The following is a 15,464-nucleotide window of genomic DNA, read 5'->3' as shown; positions in this document are numbered from 1 at the left end:
ACTAGTGGTGTACCGCAAGGGTCGGTGTTGGGTCCACTGCTGTTTGTCATTTTTATAAATGACCTTGACGAGAGTGTAGACGGATGGGTTAGTAAATTTGCAGACGACACTAAGGTCGGTGGAGTTGTGGATAGTGACGAAGGATGTTGTAGGTTGCAGAGAGACATAGATAAGCTGCAGAGCTGGGCTGAGAGGTGGCAAATGGAGTTTAATGCAGACAAGCGTGAGGTGATGCACTTTGGTAGGAGTAACCGGAAGGCAAAGTACTGGGCTAATGGTAAGATTCTTGGTAGTGTAGATGAGCAGAGAGATCTCGGTGTCCATGTACACAGATCCTTGAAAGTTGCCACCCAGGTTGACAGGGCTGTTAAGAAGGCATACAGTGTTTTAGCTTTTATTAATAGAGAGATCGAGTTCTGGAACCAAGAGGTTATGGTGAAGCTGTACAAAACTCTGGTGCGGCCGCACTTGGAGTATTGCGTACAGTTCTGGTCACCACATTATAAGAAGGATGTGGAAGCTTTGGAAAGGGTGCAGAGGAGATTTACTAGGATGTTGCCTGGTATGGAGGGAAGGTCTTACGAGGAAAGGCTGAGGGACTTGAGGCTGTTTTCGTTAGAGAGAAGAAGGTTGAGAGGTGACTTAATTGAAACATATAAAATAATCAGAGGGTTAGATAGGGTGGATAGGGAGTGGCTTTTTCCTAGGATGGTGACGGCGAGCATGAGGGGGCATAGCTCTAAATTGAGGGGTGAAAGATATAGGACAGATGTCAGAGGTAGTTTCTTTACTCCGAGAGTAGTAAGGGAATGGAACGCTTTGTCTGCAACGGTAGTAGATTTGCCAACTTTAGGTACATTTAAGTCATCATGGGATAAGCATATGGACGTACATGGAATTGCGCAGGTTAGATGGGCTTGAGATCGGTATGACAGGTCGGCACAACATCGAGGGCTGAAGGGCCTGTACTGTGCTGTAATGTTCTGTGTTCAATGATCAGAGAATTGAGTGCAAGAGAAATCATGTTGCAGCTTTATAAGGCTTCAGTTAGGCCACACTGGGCTGGAGTGAGTGACTGAGTATGTTCAGTCTATGTAACTGTGTCTCAGGAAGGATGTGGAGGGTTTAGAGAGGGTGCAGAAGACGTTTACCAGGATGCTGCCTGTGTTAGAGGATATGAGCCATAAGGAGAGGCTACAAAAACTCGTGTTGTTTTCTCTGGAGCAGCACAGGCTGAGGGGAGAATAGAAAGAAGACTATAGAACTATCAGATGCATAGATAGGGTTGATGGTCAGAATCTTTTTCCCAGAGTCAAAATGTCTAAAACTAGGAGGCATGCATTTAAGGTGAGGAGGAAGCTCAAAGAAAACGAGTGGCGCAAGATTTTTTTTTAAAACACACAGAGTGGTAGGAGTAAGGAATACTGCCGGGGTGGTGGTGGCAGAAGCAACAGGGTCATTTAAGGGACTTTTAGACAAGCAAATGGGTATAACAAGGAATGGAGGGATATGGACTAAAGGCAGGCAGAAGCGAATGGTTTAGTTTGGCGATTATGTTCAGCCCAACATTGTGGGCTGAAGGGCCTGTTCTATGCTGCACAGTTGTAAGTTTCATGTTCAAATTCATGCATCACCATCTGCCATGGTAGGGTTTGAGCCCCTGTCCCCAGAACATGTGCCGAGGGTTGGCGATTACTGACTCCGTGGTAATCCCCTGGGCTCCTCCACCAGGATAGGTATCACAGCGAGACTTCGAGGGTGTGACTCCACATCTGTGACTAATTCTCTGCCTTTTATTTACAGGAAATGCAAAAGCAGAAATGAGTAAGTGTCATTTTCTGGCTCACTGTTGGTCAAGTTCAGAATTAAACTCAGTGCCAAGTAATTCACAGGTAAAATTCTGTCACAAAGAACACTGACTTCAGCAGATTGCACGGAGAGAGACAGAGAGAAAGACAGAACCAGGCAGAGCCCTCGAGCAGAGATAATGGGAACTGCAGATGCTGGAGAATCTGAGATATCAAAGTGTGAAGCTGGATGAACACAGCAGGCCAAGCAGCATCTTAGGAGCACAAAAGCTGACATTTCAGGCCTAGACCCAAGATGCTGCTTGGCCTGCTGTGTTCATAGAATCCTCGAGCAGGGCCTGCCCTGCCCCTGCTCGGGATCCATCACAGATTGGGACAGGGATCCCCCACTGACTGGGCTGGAGTGAGTGACTGAGTATGGGAGAGAGTTGAGAGAGAGTGTGTGAATGTGAGAGAAAGAGTGTGTGAGTGTGAGAGAAAGAGAGTGTGTGAGTGAGAGTTGAGAGAGTGTGTGAGTGTGAGAGAAAGAGTGTGTGAGTGTGAGAGAAAGAAAGCGTGTGAGTGATAGGGAGAGAGAGTGTGTGAGTGAGAGGAAGAGAGAGTGTGTGAGTGAGGGGGGAGAGAATGCGTGAGAGTGGGAGAGAGAGTGAGTGTGAGAGTCGGTGTGTGAGTGAGTGGGAGGAACAGTATGTGAGTGTGCGAGGGAGGGACAATGTGTGAGTGAGAGGGGGAGGAGGAATGTGTGAGTGTGAGAGGTAGGGAGAATGTGTGAGTGAGAGGGAGGGAGAGAGAGTGTGCAGGTGTGAGGGAGTGTGAGAGTGGGAGAGAGAGTGAGTGTGAGAGTGGGAGAGAGAGTGAGTGTGAGAGTGAGTGGGAGAATGAGTGAGTGTGAGAGTGAGTGGGAGGGAGGGAGAGTGTGTGAGTGTGTGAGTGGGAGACAGAGTGAGTGAGTGAGTGAGTGGGAAGGAGGGTGTGTGAATGAGAGGGAGGGTGTGTGGGTGAGAGAGTGTGTGAGTGTGAGTGGGAGGGAGAGTGTGTGAGTGAGAGGGAGGGAGAGTGTGTGAGTGTGAGTGGGAGGGAGAGTGTGTGGGTGAGAGAGGGAGGGAGAGTGTGTGGGTGTGAGAGGGAGAGAGTGGGTGTGAGTGTGAGTGGGAGGGAGAGTGTGTGAGTGTGAGTGGGAGGGAGAATGTGTGGGTGAGAGAGAGAGGGAGGGTGTGTGGGTGTCAGTGGGAGGGAGAATGTGTGGGTGTGAGAGGGAGAGAGTGGGTGTGAGTGTGAGTGGGAGGGAGAGTGTGTGGGTGTGAGAGGGAGAGTGTGGGTGTGAGTGTGAGTGGGAGGGAGAGTGTGTGGGTGTGAGAGGGAGAGAGTGGGTGTGAGTGTGAGTGGGAGGGAGAGTGTGTGGGTGTGAGAGGGAGAGAGTGTGTGAGTGTGAGAGGGAGGGAGAGTGTGTGGGTGTGAGAGGGAGAGAGTGTGTGAGTGTGAGAGGGAGGGAGAGTGTGTGGGTGTGAGAGGGAGAGTGTGTGAGTGTGAGAGGGAGGGAGAGTGTGTGAGAGAATGTGTGTGGCAGTGAGTGGGAGTTCTCAGTGAGTGAGAGTGAATGAGAGTATGAGCAAGCATGTAAATTTCAGAGCCCCTCAGTGGAGAGTGCTGCAAGAGGGTGGGGAGGAGAGAATTTGGCGGGGGTGGGGGGGCGAGATCGCTTGGGTCAAAGTGGGGGAGGGGTTGCTTGGGGTTGAGGTTGATCCCCTCACCTTTGCTGTATGGCAACAATAATGTGAAGGTCAACATCGTTTCGGATGTGACAACAGTGAGAAAGGCCTGATTGGCTGTGAAGCCCTGAGTGTGAAACGCTATTAAAATGAAAGTCTGTTTTTGTCAGCTTTAATAACCTGGAGTGAGGTCATTGGGATCCAGTGCACAGACAGTACCATAAGACGTGGACCCACTGAGGATCAATTGACAGACACCTCCTTGTCTTCCTTGAACATCTCAAGGCTGGAGGACAGTCACTCAGACCTGTTTGACTGTGGCAGAGATTCCAAAACCAAGGCTTACATCTTCATCAGAAGTACGTAACTAACTCTTCTCTCTTTCTGAGCAAGTTATATTTCAGAGACTTATTCAGAACACAACGAGGTTACTCACGGGTCTCTGCCCAGTAGGGGATGCTACTGTGAAGACGCTGTCCCCATTGTTAGTGCTAACAACTTGGAGCTTCGCTGCTCACCCAGGCCCTTACATCCAGACCAAAAACAACCCTGTATCCCAGGGAGGGTCAGCACCTTCAGGAAGGGAGAGAGACCCCGTACCCAGTGAGAATCTGTGTGTGTGTGTGTGTGTGTGTGTGTGTGTGGCCCTGTACCTCAGTGAAAGTCAGTGTGTGTGTGGGATACAGCAGAATATAGATGGACTGGAGAGTTGGGCAGACAAATGGCAGATGGAGTTCAATCCGGGCAAATGCAAGGTGATGCATTTTGGAAGATCAAATTCAAGGGCGAACTATACAGTAAATGGAAAAGTCCTCGGGAAAATTGATGAACAGAGAGATCTGGGCGTACAGGTCCATTGTTCCCTGAAGGTGACAACGCAGGTCAATAGGGTGGTCAAGAAAGCATATGGCATGCTTTCCTTCATTGGGCGGGGTATTGAGTACAAGAGTTGGCAGGTCATATTGCAGTTGTATAGGACTTTGGTTCGGCCACATTTGGAGTATTGTGTACTGTTCTGGTCGCCACATTACCAAAAAGATGTGGATGCTTTGGAGAGGGTGCAGAGGAGGTTCACCAGGATGTTGCCTGGTATGGAGGGTGCTAGCTATGAAGAGAGATTGAATAGATTAGGATTATTTTCATTAGAGGGACGGAGATTGAGGGGGGGACCTGATTGAGGTCTACAAAATCATGAGGGGTATAGACAGGGTGGACAGCAAGAAGCTTTTTCCCCCCAGAGTTAGTGACTCAATTACTAGGGGTCATGAGTTCAAAGTGAGAGGAGGAAAGTTTAAGGGAGATATGCATGGAAAGTTCTTTACACAGTGGGTGGTGGGTGCCTGGAATGCATTGCCAGCGGAGGTGGTGGACGCAGACACATTAGCGTCTTTTAAGATACATCTGGACAGGTACATGGATGGGCAGGGAGCAAATGGACACAGACCGTTAGAAAATAGATGTCAGGTTAGACAGAGGATCTTGATTGGCGCAGGCTTGGAGGGCCGAAGGGCCTGTTCCTGTGCTGTAGGTTTCTTTGTTTCTTTGACCCTGTACCCCAGTGAGAGTCAGTGTGTGTGTGGGACCCCGTACCCCAGTGAGAGTCAGTGTGTGTGTGTGTGTGTGTGTGTGTGTGTGTGTGTGTGTGTGTGTGAATGTACCCAGTGAGTGTGAGGATGTGTGTGTTAGTGTGGGTGAGTGTGGGTGGGTGAGGGTAGGTTGTGGGTGGGTGGGTGAACGTGTGGGGGTGACAGGGTGGGTGAGGGTATGATGTGGGTGAAGGTGTGGGGGAGAGAGGGTGGGTGAGGGTGTGGTGTGGGTGTGTGGGTGAGGATATGGGTGGATGTGGGGTTTGTGGGTATGTGAGATGTGCCTTGACCCCTGGCTGAGATATTATGGTTCTTTCTGGCTGTAGATTGTCTGAACTGTGTCCAGGCTGACACTAGGACTATTCTGGGAATGGTGCTGGGGAATCTAATTGCCACAGTTCTGATCGCAGTTGCTGTTTACTGTGTGTCTGCTCCTGGGAAAACAAAACTGCACCAAGGTAGGAACCCCCTCTCCACCGCCTAGAGCGATCCTGTTGGGAAGTTTGGTCTGTATCTTTGTTGGGTGGGGGGGTGTGGAAGGAAGGGTAGGAAGTAAAGGGAGCCAGGGTGGGGGTTAGGGGTTGGAGGGGGTGGACAGTTTGTGGGTTGGAAAGGGAATGGGGAGAGGGGCCGGGGTGTGTGGTGCCTCCTTTGGGATCTCTGATTGCTCCCGGTATCTGGGAATCTTGGCCCTTGTACAGAACCCTGCTGTCTGAAGATGCAGGGATCATGCAGCATTCAGTGGTTGGTGAGATTGTATTATAGTGCTGTGTGCTGCATTATCTCTGACACGTGTTGGGATGGCCTGAGGTGGGAAAGGGCGCTATCGAAACACAGGTTTTGTACTTCTGACCTTTGGCTTTTCCTATGCCTCCACAGCCTCAGATCGCCAGGCCCTGGTCCGGAGTGATGAGATTGGTGCTGTTTATTCCGTAAGTGATCGATGAGGGTAGAACAGTGGATGTTGTCTACATGGATTTTAGTAAGGTTTTCCACAAGGTGCCTCAGGCTAGGTTAAGACGCTTGGGACCCACGGTGACCTGGCTGCATGGATTCAGTATTGGTTTGCTTATAGAAGACAGATGGTAGTGGTGGAAGGGTGGTTTCAGGCTGGAGGTCCGTGACTATTGGAGTTTCACAGGGATCTGTACTGGGGCGTGTGCTGTTTGTGATATATATAAATGACTTGGATGAAAATATAGATGGGTGGGTTAGTAATTTTGCAGATGATACAAAGATTGGTGGAGTTATGGATAGTGTAGAACGTTGTCAAAGGATACCAGGGAATATAGATCAGTTGCAGGTATGGGCTGAGAAATAACAGATAGAGTTTAATCTGGGTAAGTGTGAGGTGCTGCAATTTGGGAGATCAAATTGCATTCAGAATTGAAATGTCTAATACTAGGGGGCATGCATTTAAGGTGAGAGGGAGAAAGTTCAAAGATGACGTGAGGGGCAAGTTTTTTTTTAAAACACAGAGAGTGGTAGGAGTCTGGAATGCACTGCCAGGGGTGGTGGTGGAAGCAGATACAATAGGGATGTTTAAGGGACTTTTCGATAAGCACATGGGTATGCTAGGAATGGAGCAATGTGGACAAGGGCAGGCAGAAGGTATTAGTTTAATTTAGCATCATATTTGGCACAACATGGTGGGCTGAAGGGCCTGTTCCTGTGCTGTACAGTTTCATGTTCTATGCTCGAGGGGAATCATCCTGACTCTGAACTCAGACGAATCAAGATGGAAAGTCCCAGGCTCCAAGGCGCAGTGGGCTGTGGTCCCCATTCCATGAGGTTTGGGGGATTCTGATCAAAACTGAAACTTTTCTCACACAATGAGGCTTCATTTCAGGGGAAGAACACTGAGGTCAACTCCAAGTGAGAGAGGAAGCAGGTTGGATGTAGACGTGGGAGTTGTGGAGGGGAGGGGTAGGCCAGATGGAAATTCAGGTTGGGGGAGGAGTAGGAGGATGGAGGAAGTGGAATGAGGGTGACGATGGGGATAGGGGATTGGGAGTGGGCAGTCATGGATGGGGAATGAGGAGGTGGAGGGGATGGGGAAAGAGATGTGGAGGGTGATGGGAGTACCCCTGGAGTGAGGGTGAACCCTGCAGTGAGTAGGGTTGTCCAATGGCAGTAGGAGAGAGACGTCAGTGGGTCAACTGCAGGAATGGGTTAGCTGGATCATGCAGGGTTTGTAATAGCGGGTTTTGAGAAGATTTGTAGCTCAGGTTGAGGTTCTGGATGTGAGTTTGCTCGCTGAGCTGGGAGGTTCGTTTTCAGACGTTTCGTCACCATACTAGGTAACATCATCAGTGAGCCTCCGATGAAGCTCTGGTGTTATGTCCCGCTTTCTATTTATTTGGTTAGGTTTCCTTAGGTTGGTGATGTCATTTCCTGTGTTGGTGATGTTTGTAATGCTGGGATTTTCAATTTCCTTCCCTTTTTGTTCCAGGGAATTGAACAGTCAGGCCGACAGGAATACAGTCATTTGGAATTCAGGAACAAGAAATGAATCTACTCCCACCTGAGTTAGAGAGACAGCTCCATGAAAACTTCCTGTTCAAACCTCACAGCAACTGGAAAAGCTGACTGAGCCCGGGGCAGTTGGGGGGGGGGGGCGGGGTGTGGTTGGGGGGCTGGGGATAGTGAGGGGAAGGGGGGTAGTGAGGGAAATAGAAGTAGAGAGGGAATGGGAGGGTCAAGGGGATGAAGGAAAGGGTAGGAGGAGAGGGGAGGTGGTTTATGTTCCAAAGCTGTTTGGGCCTCCTGGAAATCCCATGTCGATCTCCGAGTGGGTGGTTTCTGTGAGATCAACTGGATCCTCCCTCTCCCCCAGCTCTGCCCCAGTCACTCTCTGAGGGTCTGACCCCCAGCTGTGAGCTACTTCTGGGGCCATGAGAAGCCAAAGAACAGCTGGATCACATCAACATTCAGTTTTCTGCTCTTGCCCCATGCCTTCCCAACATTTCAGCAGCCAATTGCCTGGCCACATGGAGATTCAGCAAAAGATCCCAGCTGACTGGGGATTGGGTGTCCCAGGTCCTTGTGAAATAACACCCAGGCCCCAAGGACACATGAGGAACAGAGAGAGGGAGAGAAAGTGGTGGGTAAACAGGACTGTCTCTCTCTGTCTCTCTCTCTCTACCTCTACCTCTCTCTCTATCTCCCTCTCTATCTGTCTCTATCTCTATCTCTATCTCCACCTCTCCTCATCCTAGAGTAGGGACATTCAAGGAGTCTGTGACTGTGAGTTCTCTGCCCCTGATCCCTCAGGAAGTGTTTGAGCCGCTACTGTCAGTGTGAGTTGGGAATATATTTTAAAAATGCTCTTTGTTCTGTAATGCTCTTTACTGGGGAGGCAGAATCACAAACTTGGTCTCTCAGGTTAAAACAATCTGCCTCTATCTTTGATCATCTGTGCTTATTGCTTTAATAAATTCCTGCTGCTGTCTCTGAGTGATGTTTCCTTGGATCTTGTATTCATATTTCTGGCCAGGCTCCAGGACGATGGTGTGAACTCAATCCTAAAGGTGCCCAGCAGCTGGAGAGAGAGCCCAAACAGCATTGAGTCACTCAATGAGGGCCTGTGCCACTCTGTCCTAGCTCATAACAAAGGCAGCTCCCGCACTCAATCTGTTTCCAGTCCAGTGGTTATTGGTGGCAGCTGCAGGGATACAGGAGGAGCTGTCACATGAAATTCTCAACAGCCAATGCCAGCCCTCACTCCTGTGATTTGGTGCCTGTCAATTCTGGCCCTGTATCATCAGTAGAATGTGTGGGATGGGTATGTGGTGAACGGAAGATAATCTATGCTGCTCCTCCTCTCTCAGGTTCTTTGTGATCTCCACCCTCACATCCCGTGTGGGTACTGTGCGGTACGGAGAGTTCCCCTCACGCTCTGTCACCCCAGCTAGGCTCATCAACAAGCAACTAATCAGGAGGGAGAGTGTTAACAACTGCTGGCTTCTCTATGTCTGTAGTGACTGCAAAAGCTCTCCAAAGGCCCCCAAATCTTTTGTCCATTTACATTTTAAATAATCCTGGTTTTGCTGAACTACATTCAACTTAAGAAACATTACTGAGAATTTGAAATTTAAAAAGTTAATTTTTGGGATGTGGATATCACTGGTTGGGACCAGCATTTCTTGCCCATCCTTAGTTGCCCCTTGAGAAGGTGGGGGTGAGCTGCCTTCTTGAACTGCTGCAGTCCATGCTCTCGGCTGACACACAATGCCATTCAGGAGTGAATTCCAAGAATTTAACCCAGTGACAGTGAAGGAACGATGATATGTTTCCAAATCAGGACAGTGAGTGGGGTCTGTTTCCTACTGTACAAATTCCTAGGCTCTTTGGATGGAAGTGGATTTACAATGCAGTTACCCTGACCTTCCCAGAGAGAGTGGTCACACCAGCAGATTCAGAAACGTCAGAGTTCCTCTTCATTAGATAGAATCAACAGAGGGATCATGGCACTTTTGTCGCCATTATAAAATGGAGGGGAGGGGTTCACTGGGGGCTGGGCTGGTTTGCATGGGAGGTAGAAAGGAGCCCAGCTGTGCTCTGACCTGGTTCAGCTGACATGAGGTTGGTGAATAAAGCACAAGAGGAACTCACCCAGAGCTAACAACAAAAACACCCATCTAAAACCAAAACTCTGAGGCACAAGGGGTTAGAAGCACCTGGGTCTATAATTCAAGAGAGACTGAAAGAAGAGGCTAAGCTCCTGTTCACCTTCGAGGATTCCTGTTGGAACTGGCCAAGGACCATCCTCAATAATTATACTGTCATCTTGTGGATTCCCACATTGCCAACTGCCTCATATTCCTTAACTTACGCAGAATTATCCCGTTTTACAACATCATGTCCAGAACTTTCTAAATCCTGCCACAGAATTAAAACATTTGTTCAACAAAAACCACTTTTCTGCTGGCTTCTCGCGTTTGGAAACATTATTAATTAGAAAGTTTTTTTTGTTACTAAGTTAATATTTTTCAGAATAAGGCAAACCTCTGTAAAACAGCACAATTTTCTGTTAACCAGGTATCCCTCATCATTTCTGTCCCTCTCCCTCACACTCCCTCTCCCTCCCTGGCCACGTTCCTCGCCACCACCCTCATTTTCCTTCTGTCCCTACCTCAATGATTCCTCACTGAACCCTTCTCTCACTTCCTAATCTTCACAACCATTCTGTTCCCTTCATTCCTTTATGTTCCTTTATGCCCCTTCCTCCCCAGCTCTCTGTTCTTTCCCATCCACTTGATTGCTCCTACCTTCATTCTTTATAACTCCTTTCAGCAAAGTGTACAAACTGAAAACCCCCCCGAAGTCATCCTTACCACTCAGGGCATGTTCCTTGAATTGATCCCATTATCTGAAACTAAGGGAATTCAGTTTACTACAATCCCATATCCAGCAGTTTGTGTATGTGCAGAACAACTTCAGAATCTGCACACTGTTTGGGATCATCCATGACCTGTTTTTCACAAGTTTTTCTCTTACTTAGCCAAAATACTTAATTAACATTCTGTGGTGTTTTCATTCTTTATTTCTCCTCAAATATGTGAGTTGATTTTTTTTAGAAGAATAGGCATCTGTTTAAGACCATAAGAAATAGGAGCTGGAGTAGGCCATTCAGGCCTCTCAAGCATGCTGTACCATTCAATAGATCACAGTTGATCAAACATTCTTCACGTCCACTCTCCTGCCCTTTCCCTTTAACCCTTGATACCCCGACTGATCAAAAATCCATCTACCTCCACCTTAAATATTTATAAGGATTCTTTCCCCATAGCTCTCTGTGTCAAGGAGTTCTGAAGGCTTATAACCCTCTGAGAGAAGATATTCCTTCTTATCTCAGTCCTAAATTGGTGCTCCTTTGATCTGAGGCTTTGACCTCTTCTCCAAAACTTTCCCATGAGGGGAAACATCCTCTCAGCATTTACCCTGTCAAGCCCTTCTCATTCTCCTTAATCCCAGTGAAGAGTCCCAATCTGGTTAACCTTTGCTCATCAAACAATTTCTTCATACATAAAGGGGTCATCCTAGTGAGCCTTTGCTGAACTACCTCCAATGAAATGTATCCTTTCTTAAATAAGGGGACCGAAACCGATCTCACTATGCCAGATTTGTCTCACCAACACCTTGTACAGTTGCAGTAAGACTTCCCTATGCTCATACTTCAACTCCCTTGAAACAAAGGCCAACATTCCAATAACCTTCCTAATTACCTACTGCCTCTGGGTGCCAGCTTTCTGTGTTCCGTGAACAGTGCTACACTTGCCCCCACACCGCCTCCCTCACCCCCATCCCAGGCCCAAGATGACTTTCCACATCAAGCAGATGTTCACCTGCACACCTGTCAATGTGGTATACGGCATCCACTGTACCCGGTGTGGCTTCCTCTACATCGGGGAAACCAAGCGGAGGCTTGGGGACTGCTTTGCAGAACACCTATGCTTGGTTCGCAATAAACAACTGCACCTCCCAGTCGCGAACCATTTCAACTCCCCCTCCCATTCCTTAGACAACAAGTCCATTCTGGGCCTCCTGCAGTGCCACAATGATGCCACCCGAAGGTTGCAGGAACAGCAACTCATATTCTGCTTGGGAACCCTGCAGCCCAATGGTATCAATGTGGATTTCACCAGCTTCAAAATCTCCCCTCCCCCCACTGCATCCCAAAAACAGCCCAGCTCGTCCTCACCTCCCTAACCTGTTCTTCCTCTCAACTATCCCCTCCTCCCACCTCAAGCCGCACCTCCATGCCCTATCTACTAACCTCATCCCACCCTCTTGATCTGTCTGACCTCCCCACCTGTATGCACCTCTACAGGCTCCATCCCTGCCCCTTTAACTTGCCTGTCTCCTCTCCACTTATCTTCTCCTCTATCCATCTTCGATCTGCCTCCCCCTCTCTCCCTATTTATTTCAGAACCGTCTCCCCATCTCCCTTTTCTGATGAAGGGTCTAGGCCTGAAACGTCAGCTTTTGTGCGTCTAAGATGCTGCTTGGCCTGCTGTGTTCATCCAGCTCCACACTTTGTTATCTCAGATTCTCCAGCATCTGCAGTTCCCATTATCTCTCCCCGCAAGTCCCTTTGCATCGCAGCTTTCTGGTATTTTTTCATTTAAATAATAGCCTGTTCTTTTGCCCTCCTTTCCAAAATGAACAACTTCATGTTATCCCACACTATCCCGATTTGTCAGTTTTTTGCCCACTTACTTAATCTAACACTAATTCCTGCGCAACCCCACTGCTCACAGCTCACTAACTTGAAAAAGAACCCCTAATCCCCACTTATTCTTCCTGCTCATTGACCTATTCTCTAGAATGGCCCCTCCACCACCATCTTTCTGTCTCCCTCCCTTTTTGAATAGAGCTGTCACTTTAGCAGCTTTCCAATCCTATGGTACTTTTCCAGTACTTTTTCACTCCACCTGACACAGTCGTGACTGCGCAGTCTTATTATTCAGCCTGTGATTTTTTGATCTCTCTGCTTATAAATTTTGAGCCTGTGAGCTTTTCTTCACTCCACCTGATGAAGGAGCGGCACTAGGAAATCTCGTGATTTCAAATAAACCTGTTGGACTATAACCTGGTGTCACAAGATTTCTGATCTTGTTCCACCCTACCCCAGTCCAACAGCGGCACCTCCACATCGTGGTATCCTATCTTTACAACCCTGCTCCTCCCATGGCTGATCCACCAAACTCACACACCCCCAGGCACTATGGGCAATTTAATTTTCAAAGTATCTTCCACTCTAAAGGCTGATGCAAAATATCTGTTTAACTCTTCTGCCATTTTCTTGATTTTTCTTCATATTTATTCATTTTCTGCGATGTGGGTGTCGATGGTTGGGCCCAGCATTTCTTGCCCATCCCTAGTTGCCCCCTTGAGAAGGTGGTGGTGAGCTGCCTTCTTTAACTGCTGCATTCCCCCTGCTGTGGGTTGACCCACAATGCCCTTAGGGAGGGAATTCCAGGAATTGGACCCACCGACAGTGAATGTATGGCGATATATTTCCAACTCAGGATGGTGACTGGTTTGGAGGGGAACTTGCAGGAGGTGGTGTTCCCGTGTATCTGTTGCCCTTGCTCCTCCAGTTAGAAGTGGCCATGGGTTTAGAAAGTTCTGCCTGAGGATCTTTAGTGAATTTCTGCAGAACATCTTGTGGATAGTACACACTGCTGTTGCTGAGTGTCGGTGGTGGAGGGAGTGAATTCTTGTGGATGTGGTGCCAATCAAGCGGCTGCTTTGTCCTGGATGGTGTCAAGTTTCTTAAGTGTTGTTGGGGCTGCACCCATCCAGGCAAGTGGGGAGTATTCCATCACACTCCTGATCTGTGCCTTGTAGATGGTGGACAGGCTTTGAGGAGTCAGGAGGTGAGTTGCTCACTGCAGTATTCCCAGCTTCTGGCCTGCTCTTGTAGTCACTCTGTTCATGTGGTGAGTCCAGTTGAGTTTCTGGTCAATGATAAGCCCCAGGATATTGATAGTGGAGGATTCAGTGACGGTAACACCATTGAATGTCAAGGAGCAGTGGTTAGTGATAATGGGAGCTGCAGATGCTGGAGAATCCAAGATAACAAAGTGTGAAGCTGGATGAACACAGCAGGCCAAGCAGCATCTCAGGAGCACAAAAGCTGACGTTTCGGGCCTAGACCCTTCATCAGAGAGGGGGATGGGGAGAGGGAACTGGAATAAATAAGGACAGAGGGGGAGGAAGACCAAAGATGGAGAGAAAAGAAGATAGGTGGAGAGGAGAGTATAGGTGAGGAGGTAGGGAGGGGATAGGTCAGTCCAGGGAAGACAGACAGGTCAAGAAGGCGGGATGAGGTAGTAGGTAGGAAATGGAGGTGCGGCTTGAGGTGGGAGGAAGGGATAGGTGAGAGGAAGAACAGGTTAGGGAAGCGGGGACAGGCTGGGCTGCTTTTGGGATGCAGTGGGGGAAGGGGATGAGTTGGGCTGGTTGTGTGATGCAGTGGGGGGGGGGGGAGGGGAAGAACTGGGCTGGTTTTAGATTGTCTCTTATCGGTGATGGTCATAGCCTGGCATTTGTGTGGCACGAATGTCACTTGCCACTTGTCAGCCCAAGCCTGGATATTGTCCAGATCTTGTTGCATGTGGACGTGGACTGCTTCAGTACCTGAGGAGTCACGAATGGTGCTGAACATTTTACAATCATCAGCGAACATCCCCACCTCTGACCTTATGATGGAGGGAAGGTCATTGATGAAGCAGCTGAAGATGGTTGGGCCTCGGACACTAGCCTGAGGAACTCCTGCAGCAATGTCCTGGAGCTGAGATGATTGACCTCCCACAACCACAACCATCTTCCTGTGTCTCAAATATGACTCCAACCACCGGAGAGTTTACCCCAATTCCCATTGATTCCAGTTTTGTTCAGGCTCCTTGATGCCACACTCGGTTGAATGCAGACTTGAGCTCTCACCTCACTCTGGAATTCGGCCCTTCTGTCCATGTTTGAACCAAGGCTGTAATGAGGTCAGGAGCTGAGTGGCCCTGGCAGTACCCAAACTGGGCATCACTGAGCAGGTTATTGCTGAGCAGGTGCTGTTACTGACACCTTCCATCACTTCACTGATAGAGAGGAGATTGATGGGACAGTAATTGGCCGGATTGGATTTGTCCTCCTTTTTGCATACAGAGCATACTTAGGCAATCTTCCACATTGTCGGGTAGATGCCAGTGTTATTACTGTAGTGGAACAGCTTTGCTAAGGGAGCAGCAAGTTCTGGAGCACAAGTCTTCAATACTATAGCTGGGTCCATTTCTTGATTTCACGTGGAGTGAATCGAATTGGCTGAAGACTGGTATCAGTAATGCTGGGGACCACTGGAGGAGGCCAGGACGGATCATCCACTCAACACTTCTGGCTGAAGTTGCTGTGAATGCTTCAGCTTTATCTTTTGCACTGATTCGCTGGGCTCTTCCATCATTGGGGATGGGAATATTTGTGGAGCCGCCTCCTCCAGTGAGTTATTTAATTGCCCACCAGCTGTGGCAGGACTGCAAGATATGATCTGTTGGTTGTGGGATCGCTTAGTTCCATCTACCACTTGCTGCTTCCGCTGTTTGGCGAGCAAGTAATCCTGTTCGGTGGCTTCAGCAGGTTGACACTTCCTCTTCAGGTAAGCCTGGTGCTGCTCCTGGCCTTCCCTCCTGCACTCTCCATTGAACCAGGGTTGATCGTCTGGCTTGACGGTAGTGAGTGTGTAGGGGATATGCCGAGCCGTGGGGTTACAGATTGTGCTGGAGTACAGTTCAGCTGCTGTTGATGGCCCACAGCGCCTCATGGATGCCCAGTCTTGAGTTGCGAGGCCTGTGTGAAGTCTATCC

At 48.8% G+C, this 15,464-nt stretch overlaps 1 protein-coding gene across 4 annotated transcripts in view; it reads left to right on the top strand.

The window, feature by feature from the left end:
- LOC125466940 (T-cell surface glycoprotein CD3 gamma chain-like) overlaps window positions 1-15,464 on the top strand; it is a 74,504-nt gene that overhangs the window by 33,679 nt on the left and 25,361 nt on the right. For 2 of the 4 annotated variants that reach the window (XM_059638955.1, XM_059638954.1), the window contains 5 exons: window positions 1,804-1,824; window positions 3,688-3,876; window positions 5,430-5,561; window positions 5,983-6,035; window positions 7,556-7,697. The exons of the other annotated variants lie outside the window; for them this stretch is intronic. In XM_059638955.1, coding sequence (XP_059494938.1) covers window positions 1,804-1,824; window positions 3,688-3,876; window positions 5,430-5,561; window positions 5,983-6,035; window positions 7,556-7,615 — 455 coding nt within the window. In that variant the 3' untranslated portion in view covers window positions 7,616-7,697. Of the gene's footprint in view, window positions 1-1,803; window positions 1,825-3,687; window positions 3,877-5,429; window positions 5,562-5,982; window positions 6,036-7,555; window positions 7,698-15,464 lie in introns of those variants that run through there. 4 annotated transcript variants of the gene reach the window in all.

Source organism: Stegostoma tigrinum, chromosome 32 (assembly GCF_030684315.1).
Source record: "Stegostoma tigrinum isolate sSteTig4 chromosome 32, sSteTig4.hap1, whole genome shotgun sequence".
NCBI lineage: Eukaryota > Metazoa > Chordata > Chondrichthyes > Orectolobiformes > Stegostomatidae > Stegostoma > Stegostoma tigrinum.
This window is presented reverse-complemented; position numbering and strand designations above follow the sequence as displayed.